At 36.4% G+C, this 10,909-nt stretch overlaps 1 protein-coding gene across 1 annotated transcript; it reads left to right on the top strand.

The window, feature by feature from the left end:
- On the top strand, positions 2,908–10,909 carry LOC109850239 (protein BTR1-like). The gene is made up of 8 exons (XM_020420208.1): positions 2,908–3,120; positions 5,768–6,006; positions 6,096–6,196; positions 8,494–8,687; positions 9,254–9,363; positions 9,603–9,740; positions 10,391–10,452; positions 10,529–10,909. The coding sequence occupies exons 1-8, from the start codon at positions 3,033–3,035 to the stop codon at positions 10,614–10,616; spliced, it is 1,020 nt and encodes a 339-aa protein (XP_020275797.1). The 5' UTR covers positions 2,908–3,032; the 3' UTR covers positions 10,617–10,909.

The raw sequence follows: 10,909 nt of genomic DNA, 5'->3' as shown, positions 1-10,909 counted from the left end.
TCCAATGTCTCTGCTCCTTACAGAATACACATTGGTTCTTTGCTAATTGGTGACGGCCTCTAGACTTTGACCTTCCACCTTTCGGATATGGGCTTCTACCTCTCGTCGACAAGGTCTCACCTGAAGTACTAGCGCGGGAAGTCTCCTTATCCTTCCTCCTCAAATCGTAGTTCGTCAAAGCGTTAGTCACTTCACTATAGCTGATAGAAGATCTCCCGTTCAACAAAGTGAGTACGAAGGTATCATACTCCACATCCGGTAAGGAGCCCAACAAAATAATCGCCTTGTACTCATCCGATATCTTCTCATCAACATTCGCCAAGTCCGACAACAACTGGTATAGTTGTTCACCTGAGCCACTAGCGAGGTGCCTCTGGACTTCTGAAATCTGAAGAGTCTTCGCAGCAAGCGCAACCTGTTCTCAATACTCTTGTGAGATACTTATTGTTGAGAATTTTCCACATCTTCATTGCAGACGTCACCCTAATCACATCATATTTCAGCTCCTGTTTTAAACAGGACCTGATCACCCCACAAGCGTTCTTATTCATCTTCTTCCATACTGTCTCTTCATATTTAGGTGGCCTCTCGTGGACCATGATGGTCTCTTCCAGATTCTAAGCATTGAGCGCATCATGTACGTCGCTCATCCATAAACCAAAGTTGATTTTGCCGTCATACTTCACCACACTAATCTTAGTGTTCTGAAAACCAACTTGTATTGTACTCGCCATCGATTTGCTGCTTTCACCTTCTTCTCCCATTATAAACTAACTCCAAATTGTGGAGAAAGAATAAATTTGATAGAAATTAGGAACCCCCCAACTGAACCCTAGATCGGATTCTAAATAGATCTCATGTCCACACGAGGAAAGCGAAATCTCCAACGGCAACTCCTAATGCTATCTCCACCGAAGCCTAGAACTCCAAGAACCAAGCTTCACACAAAAATCTTCCTCCACTAAACTCTAAAACCCTAGATTTGAAATCTGGGCTCTGATACCACTTGTTGCGCACAGCGGAAATTTCGGCAGCACTTCGGCAGCACAACAAGAGAGTCAGGTCGCAATAAGAATTCTCGTCTCACCAAGGAAACAAGAATCTGAAGCGAATATCTCAACAAAGTGAGATATCGTCTCTTCCTCTCATCAGTTCTAGGACTGACCTGTCGAGGAATCCTAAAAAGCTATTACAAATCACACAAAAGCGATACAACCAATTTTACGTGGTTCGGCAAATAGCCTACGTCCACGGGGCAAGGAGGGGGAGATCTACTATTAGAGGGAGAGAATACAACTAGGGTCTACAATCACTCAATCTAAACCCTCACACAAACTCTCTGATCCCTCACAATATCTCTCTACAAAAGGATGCACCAAACCCTAGAAAGAAAAACCTCTGCTTTTACTTTTGCACCGGCCACCACTTTTTCCCAAATCCCCTGCGTTTGCTCCTTTGTTTCTTCTTGCCGCAGTCAAAAGAGGAAAAACAAAACTCCTGCACACATTTCCGCCCCTGCCTGCAAAACCTAAGAAATCATTAAGCAGCTATATATATAGTTGTTTCTATTCGGGTGGGCCGGTCTGTTGGCTATCGGGTGTGGGAGGTTGGAAAAAGTCACGCATCAGTGCCCCCCACTCACACAACAAAATGCCACAGTAGCATTTACTGTAGCATTATTAATGACAACCAGGAAACTGTATACTGCAACATTTTTTTGAAAAAAACACTATAGCACAAGGGGACACTGTAGCATTTTTGAAAATCTGTAGCAGAGGATGGAACTGTAGTAAGTCAAAAAAATTTTAAAATAGGGATTACTGTAGTGGGAAAAAAAATGATATGCCATTTGCACGGTGTTCACGACTATTTAGCATATCAATGATGTCTCCAAGATCAGCAGCTTATATGTGCATATACGGGGAAAAAACATATTGTGCTAATAATGTAAGTTGATACTGATTTTATAAGTCATGACTTTAGAGTTAGGACTTTCCTTTGCAAACAGTCATGTTATAAATTAATGTAGTTAGAGCTAAGATCTTATGCTGAGTTCTCATCTTTTTTCTAAAAAAATTATTGGTGGGTAGTGGAACCAACAATCAACGTGAGCACAATTAAAGAATAGAGATTATTGTTGCTAGTTTAGACAGATGGAAAAAGAAAGAAAACAGTACCATTAATTGTTCGTTAACAATATTTAAAGTATTTTAAAATAGAAATTTTCATTTCTATTTTCTAAAAAGATAAAGACTAAAATTAAGAACTGATTACAATTTAGGAGTATAATACCAAGTATGTTTAGGGATAATTTTGTAAGGCTAAATATCACTTCTATACCCTATTTTCCATCTAATTTTTACTTATATATCATCACTAGTATTTGGTAGAAAGACAATACCCTAAAGTTTTTTAAACTTGCACTTATATACCCTCACTTATTTTTTATTACACTTATACACCCTATGGTTATTAAAACCTGAACTTAAATACCCTAAATTTTTTTAATTTTGACACTTAAATAACCTTAAGTTTCTAAAATACCCTCAAGTTTGCATAAATGAGGATATTTATGTGCATGTTTTAAAAAACTTTAGGGTATTTAAGTGCTAGTTATAGAGACCTTAGAGTATTTAATTGTTAGTTATAAAGACATGAGGGTATTTAAGTGCTGCTAAAAAAAATTGAAGTGCAAGTTTTAAAATTTATAAGGTATTTTTTTTGCTACTAAATACAAGTCGGCATGTATAAGTGATAGTAGTTGAAACAATAGGGTATATTAGTGCTATTTAGCCATTTTGAAAACATTAAAGAATCTAAATGAAAATAACAAAATCAAAAGGGTCTAATTTAAAAATTAACATAGCGGTATATACATAAAAAACCCCTCAATCCAATCTTCATTCATCATTTTTATCCCGAAAGCCGATGATTTGACTGGCCTAAGTTTCTGTCCTCCATCTCGATCTCCTTCCGCCGCCCCCGCCGCCGCCGCCGCATCGTCCGCCTCCTCTCCGTTCCGATCATCATCCATGGAATCTCCTGAGTACGTTTCGTCGCCTGAAGCTGGCCCCAAGCACTCACACCATCCCAGATCTTCTCCTCCTCTTGAATCTCAAGGTGATAAAAATCCCATTTTTATGTTCTCTCATCTTTTTCTTTACCCTTAAATTAGTATGATTACTACTATTATCGCTACTAAATATTCTCTAGTTATTGGTAGATCGATTGGGATTGAGCTATGACCTAAGTTTTGCTTTACAGAGTTACTAAATGCTCTAGCATTTGATCAGATCAAAGACAGATCCTTATTTAAATTAGAGATCTTTATGCCTTAATTCGTCTGCATGATGTTGATAAGATGTGCTGCTCTCTTAAGATCTTGAGATTTAAGGTTAAGGACAAGGACAAATTTTCAAAACCAACCTATTTACAAATTTAATCACAGAAAACAACCCACTTCAGATTTAATTGCAAAAACCGACCTGGTTTCAGCCTTGGCGCTGAAACCAGGTCGGTTTTTGTGAAAAAACTTTCGAAACTTCACGGGAGTTGAACTCCCGTGAAGTTTCCCAGTACAAAAAAAAAAAAATTTGAACTACGAAACTTCACGGGAGTTCAACTCCCGTGAAGTTTCGGATAAAAATTTTCAAAAACCGACCTGGTTTCAGCTCCAGTGCTGAAACCAGGTCGGTTTTTGCAATTAAATCTGAAATAGGTTGTTTTCTGCTATTAAATTTGTAAATAGGTTGGTTTTGAAAATTTGTCCTTAAGGACAATTGTAGTCCTTTTCCATGCTTTATTGCTTAAAAACTTTTGACTTTTAAATCTGTTCCTCTTGTCTACATTAGCACTTAATTTATTGAGGGGCTTGAGGGGCCTGTTTAGTTGCATGAAAATAGAGCTGCAGATGCAAATTCTGCATCTAGATTTATAGTTCAATTGTTTAATTTGCAACATTTTAATTAGGAATGGTAAATCTACTTAAATATTATAAAAAACTTTGGGAGCACAAGCTGCAACCTTATATCCTGTCAAACAAATCTATTGTATTCCAAGCGATTCCATATATGATAAAGTCATGTAACCTTTGTACCAACTTTTTTCCCCCAACCAAACATTGAATTTCCATTACAAATACATTTCACACAATAAAATTGCAGATCTCAATATAACGGCATTGGTGAAAAAGAAATAGAACTCTGGTAATTATTCTCTTGATTCATAATATTGTTTTGAACCCCATTAACTATGCCTTCTATCTAAGTCCATTTTAAACCTGTCTCATTGGGAAGAGAAGTCTTCCAAAATTAAACAGGCCACGTCAACTAGATACTTTTCCAATGGTTGATGAACTTCCCATTCCTAGACTATGTCATTAGAATCTTTGTCTTCAGTACTTGCCTACCTAGAAAAATGGAGCCGAATCATCTGTCCAGTTCTTTTCAGTAGGAAAAGGCTGATTCCATGAAGTTAACCTTGTTTAAGGTTTATTGAATTTATTTTCGATGTTCTTATTTGCTCTACTTTCCTTTTGTTTTGGTTCATATAATGTTGAAGAGTTGGTTGGTTAGTGTTGACCATGAATCTTGCCATTTGTGTGAAAGTATGGTTCGTGCAATCTAACTTGCTATATGGTGGAAGACTGGAAAGTTTCCTGAGAAAAAGCATATGAATGGAATACCTTGATATTGCAATGCTTTGGCACCTTAATATTATGTAATCTTTATTTTGTAGTCTTAACAATGGACTTGAGAGGTTGCCTGTGATTTTCCTTGTTGACTAGAGCTTGGTTCTCTCTTCCCCGAAACTTTTATGACATTTATTGCTCTTCACAATCCTTCAGCGGTATACCTTTTGCAGGCCCAGATTACTCTGCATATTTTTTCTTTCCGCTGTTTTCCTGTGGCCTTGAAGATTGGAAACCATAATTGTGGTATTTTGATGGCTTGTTGAATCGTAATTTATTTTGTTTCCTTCTTCTTGACCCGATAGTTTATAACACAATGGCTATGGTTCCTTTCTTCTGGTATGAATGCTATGTGCATTATTGTGAAAGTATCAGCGATGTGGATTGGACAAATAAAGCTGACTCTTTCCAGGAATTAAGGATCTGAATTGGAAGAGACCTTTGCATAAAGATGGTAGTAGTTGGTTTTATGAAGGATGGGGACGATTCAGCCAGCTGGACTTTTGGTGAGCAATCCACAGAAGGATAAACTTGAAATGCTTACTCATTTGTGACTAAAATGTAAAATTCAACTTACCAGGATAACATCAGATTGAAGTAGAGAGAGAAAAAATCTACATTATCCTGTAAACCCTTCAACTTATACATATGGACATTTGAAGAAGTGCAACGGTATTTTTCCAAAGAGTCTAGAAATGCAATACGAGTAAGTTTCATTATCAGAAGTGCTTGGCTCTTGATTAGGTTGGCTCTTTATTTGCTTTATTATCACATCACGTGCATGGATGTTGAGTTTCTCAAGAATTTATGGCTTCGGTTCTATGATCTGAGTGGCAATAGCTTTTATGTTTGGGTAAGCCCCACCAATCTCTGTGCTTAACAATATTACCAATTTTCTTTTTATGTCAGATGCCATTATGTCGTCTTTATTTTCTGTTCTCCTTTTATACTATGCCAACAACTTATTTGCATAGTTCTTTGCTCTCCATGATTACTAATTTACTATGGTATTCTTCTGTTTTACTATGCCAATAACTTATTTGCTCAAATCTTGGCTCTCCATGTTACATTGCTCAGATGATAAGGAGAAGCCGACACATATAAGGTTTCTTGTATCAAATACTGCGGCTGGTTCGATCATTGGGAAGGGTGGATCCACAATTAATGAATTTCAGTCGCAATCTGGAGCTCGTATTCAGTTGTCACGCAATCATGAATTTTTTCCGGGAACATCTGATAGGATAATCATGGTCTCTGGAGCACTTAGTGAAGTAGTTAAAGCAATGGAATTGATCCTTGAAAAATTGCTTAGTGAGGTAATATTAAACGTTCACAGAACTTGTATCCATCTGCACCTCTCTTGAATTTTATCTGAAGCTCTTTTTCTATCTGCTGCATTTTGCAGGCTGAAGAAAGTAGTGATGTTGATAGTAGATCTAAAGTTAGGCTCATTGTTCCAAATAGTTCATGTGGTGGCATCATTGGGAAAGGAGGATCAACTATAAGGTATAGTTTTCTCATTGCAGGACTCTGAGTAAACCATAATTTATGCTATTATTACACATTCCAGATTCTGACTAACGAATCGTGAAATTCAGTTCTATTTTTAGAGTTTACATTTTAGTAGTTACACTATTCTATTTACCTTTTCTTCTTTCTTATTGTCTAGATTATTAATTTCAGGCACACTGTGCTATTGTTATTTACTGCAGCGTTCAAAGACTAGCAAATACAATCTTAAAAATTTAAACTGAAGGTCTGCTAGCTTTGTATAAGATGGAAAACATAGTTATAATCATACACTTCTCTACTACTTCGATGAAACTTTTGGAAATCTCTTAGCATCAGTATGAGCTTCCGTTCTTTGTGATTTCCAAATATTTCCTAATCAGATTAGCTTTTCTCAGCCCCTTTAGATGTTTGTATCACTATGCGATTCTCATTAGTTTCTTATTATAGTGACTTTAACCAATTCCTAGGTTCATCTGCCTTGTCATTTGTCCTAAAAAACGACCCTTTTATTAATAATTAGCTGTGGACCAAGTACCAATTTACGTTAATTCTCTTATCTATGGTACTGTTATGGGTATGGGGGTCCTGTTATGGGTATGGGGTCTGATGCAAGTATGAGGTCTCAGATCCTTCCCAAAAGTAGATCTTGGCAAAAAAAAATTGCATTACTTTCCTATGTTGCTAGATATAGGTGGGGATATGAGAAGCCAGTATGGGGTCTCAAATTTCTGACAAAGTAGGACTTGGCAGCTTGTATGCTTACAGAGACACCAGTGTGTATTACCGTATGTATGTTATGTTCTGTTTATATGTGTTTAAAGTCTTCAGACACATACATACATACATATGGGTATAATCATATTATTGAGGTGTAATGTAAGAGTCTGCAGCTACCTATGAAATACAGGATTGGTCATGCACAGTCCAAGCTGGTCATTGTTACCTACATGCCAATTATTTACTTGGTCGTTAGAGTATTCTCATAGATTGGTGCATATTCTTATATTATGTTACTTAATTCTTGCGTACATGCAGATACACATGCGCACACACAAATTAATTTGTGAATGCATGCATATATTGCTAGGTCTTTATTGATCCCTAGAAACTAACTTGAAGTTTATAACTGATGCTATTGATCAATAAGCACACACAGTGATAGGTCTTTATTGATGATTCTTAAGATTTAGGTAACGTTATATTGGGTACAAAAATAATGGATAAAGAGTTTACAACTGACTTATTTCCTGTACCAATACTTCCAATACGAAAGTGCTAAGACTATGAACCTCCCAATAGCGATATTAATCAAGCAAAAATGAAACCTAGACCTAGAATAAGATTCAAACCTTGGGTTCAACACTTTTGACCTGCATGAAAATTACGTCCACTATAATGCATTATGCATATGATTTCATAATTTACTTGCTAATGCTCGTGCTAGATACTGTTAGACTGAGAGTAATGAAGATGGTGAGTTAGATATTTAATAAGGAGAGTAAGAAAGGAAAAACAATAGCATTGAAATGAGGATGAATCATGTGGAATGTGATCGTAATCATACTGAACACATAGGCTGAGTATACTGGGTAGCTGAACTAAGGGCGCACATTTGGCAACCGGGAAGTAAATAGAAAATAAATTTTAAGAGAGTATTTACCTTCTATTTGTACAATGTTGTTCGGATGGTAGAAAGTGAAAAGATGGAAAGTTGAGGTGGCATGTCATGTGACATTCACTTTATCGTGTTACGTTTGGTTATCATTGAAGGTGAACAGTAGAAAGTGAACAATAAAATTAAATGCTAAGAGGACTGGAAAACAGAATTATCTCTTCTGCCCTTCACTTTCTTTTGAGAAAGTGAAAAGGGTTAAATGCTGATGTGGCACCCTCCACTTCCCACCTAATCTCCAATCACTTTCAACTTACCTAGCAGGAAAATAATAGAAAGTGGGGTCACTTTCCAATCTTTGGTCTTCTTTCCATTTACTTTCTGGTTGTCCATGCCCTAAATAACAAAAATGCGAAGTAGGCGAATTATCTGATATATTTTGATGAAAGTAATCATGTATACTAACCAAAGATGCAGGGATGCCTGTGTAGCTAAAGTTAAGCTGTGGAAGTGACCTGTAGGTTGCTCATGTTTATGTTCATCTTTGATACTTTGATTTATTCAATGTTGCTGTTACTCCAAAAGGCTGATGCTAATCATAACACGTTTTTCCGCTGGTAATGTAAATTGTTTCCTGTATTTTCTGGAAAACATAGTTATTAAAAAAAAAAATGTGCAGGTCATTTATTGAAGATTCCCAGGCAGACATCAAGATATCACCACAAGAACAGAATTATGTTGGAATGAATGACAGGCTAGTGACAGTTATAGGAACACTTGACGAGCAAATGCGAGCAATCTTTCTAATCATCTCAAAGCTTATCGAAGATTCTCATTATCCACAATTGATGAATTCACCATTTCCATATGCAGGTATAGCTTAGTATGTTTGTAGTTTGCCTGAAGCTTTCTTTTTATCACCAAACCCTCATAGTTTCACCTATGAAAGTACTTTTTGTCTGGGTTACAGTTTCGTTACTTTTCAATTAACATTACCAACTAGTAAAAAGCATGTACCATGCATGTGATAAATGCATAACCCTCTTTACATGTCATGCCAAATAAAAAGTAAATAAGTAACTGAATAGAAAAAACTTTGAAGGTCAATAATAATCTTAAACTGCCAAAATATATTGTTTATCCTCCTGGACACGCTGAACATGATGTAAATTTGAAACGTATGATTATATAACAAGGTGAAGGTGAAGAGAAATTGTTTGGCATGTACTAGAGAGGTATTTGTGTTTGTGTGTGCGCGTGTATCTTCTGCAATGTTTGTCAAACAAAAAAAGTTGTTCCTTTTAAATTTATCCCAGTTATACACCTTTAGCTTCAGTTAGTAATGTGCGTGAATATTGCTATTGTGACCATTTTGATAGTATACTTATTGAATCTGTATAACTTGCATTATGTTGCTAATACTTCCTCGTAACTACTAGGTCTCCCCTTTCCTGGTTTTCCTGGATCAGTTGGCTATGGAATTCCTCCAGCCTACAATGGAGTGAACTATGGATCAAATGGTATTGGAGGAAGATATCCAAACAACAGGGTTAGTAAAATTTTGTGATTCATTAATATCTCTGGGAAGAAATTCAAGTTGATAATTTTCTTTAATTATGCGGATAAATGCAGAACAAAATTATTTCGTTCTCGTAAAGTTTTTTTAATAGCCATGGTTAACTTAAGAGGATGGGGCTTTCTTTTGCGATTTTACACTTTTTAGCATTTGCAAGCATCATGTTACTAAAAAGCCATAGAAATACACAAATAATGAGCAATGCTTTGCAGGGTTCATCATCACAAGGGGCTCCTGTGAGATCATCAGCTGGAGCGCAGGAAAACAACTCGTTGACAATTGGTGTTGCAGATGAACATATTGGAGCTGTCGTTGGTCGTGGGGGGAGGAACATCATGGAAATTACTCAGGTTTTCTCATAGTGATCTCTTTTTTCTTTTCTTTTGAAATTCAGGATAGCTTGCTTCTGGCATAACATTTGCATAATTCAAAATGACACCTCTTTTGTGATTAAAGTTCTTATTAATAATTAGCTCCGTTGTGATTAAATTTTGTAAGTCTATAAAAGACTAATTTTTCTTTAATAAAGGCGTGCCAATGTTTATTAAACAAAAAACGTTGATATCTGTGGATCATATGATTCCATCTTGGGTGTGAACCTAGATTTTGAAGGCGTGAAATGTCGATGTCAAATGATTGATTCAGATGTGAGCCCTAGCTACAACTGAAATTGGAATTGGTGCCCACAAATGGTGCCCAAAGAGCGGCTTCCAGAAAACCGAAGACCTTAAGCCTAGTTTTCTTTCTTTTTCCTCTCTCAGTTGCTGCTGCCATCTGACATTAATCTTTCTCCATCTGAAAATCTAAAATGTTATGTAGAGCTTCTATTTTAGTTTTAGGTGCGTTGCAGGTCTCCAGAAATCTAAGAAAAATTTAGTGACTGGTGAATTATAAAGCAAATATGTAAAGTTTAGGTGTTTCAATCCGGGGCAAGTATGTAGACATAAATATATCTAATGCATCTACCTCCTCTTAAAACTTGTTTTCTCTGACGGTTCAGGCTAGCGGAGCCAGGATTAAGATTTCTGATCGAGGTGACTTCATTTCCGGCACTTCTGATAGGTATATCCTTGCAGCGGTCCATTGTTCACAGTTTGTGTTAATATATACCCTTGTTCTTATTATACTGTTGTGACAGGAAAATAACGATAACTGGATCGCCCGAAGCAATAAGCTCAGCTGAGAGTATGATAATGCAGAAAGTTTCATCTAATTCTGAGAGGTGATTATGTTCTCATGATGGAGTCTTCCAGTCTGGACGAATAACAGATTATCGACATTGGCTGGAAATTTCTCGAGAAAATCCCCAACTCATTAAGAGGAAGGAAGGGAGAAAAGGCAGTAGATTTTATATTTGACTTTCTTTTTTAATTGGATTTTTAGTAATATATATTTTTCAAATAGGTTGTTTATTAACTATGCAGTGGCATAAGCGCTTTTTTTAGCCTGTTATTTTCAACTTTTTGTAACATTTGCACAATTATTTCCATTCATGTTTGTGCTAGAAAGACTTTCTATA

This window comes from Asparagus officinalis, chromosome 1 (genome assembly GCF_001876935.1).
Source record: "Asparagus officinalis chromosome 1, Aspof.V1, whole genome shotgun sequence".
Classification (NCBI taxonomy): Eukaryota; Viridiplantae; Streptophyta; class Magnoliopsida; order Asparagales; family Asparagaceae; genus Asparagus; species Asparagus officinalis.
The sequence above is the reverse complement of the archived record's forward strand: the minus strand, read 5'-3'. Positions and strand labels throughout refer to the sequence as shown.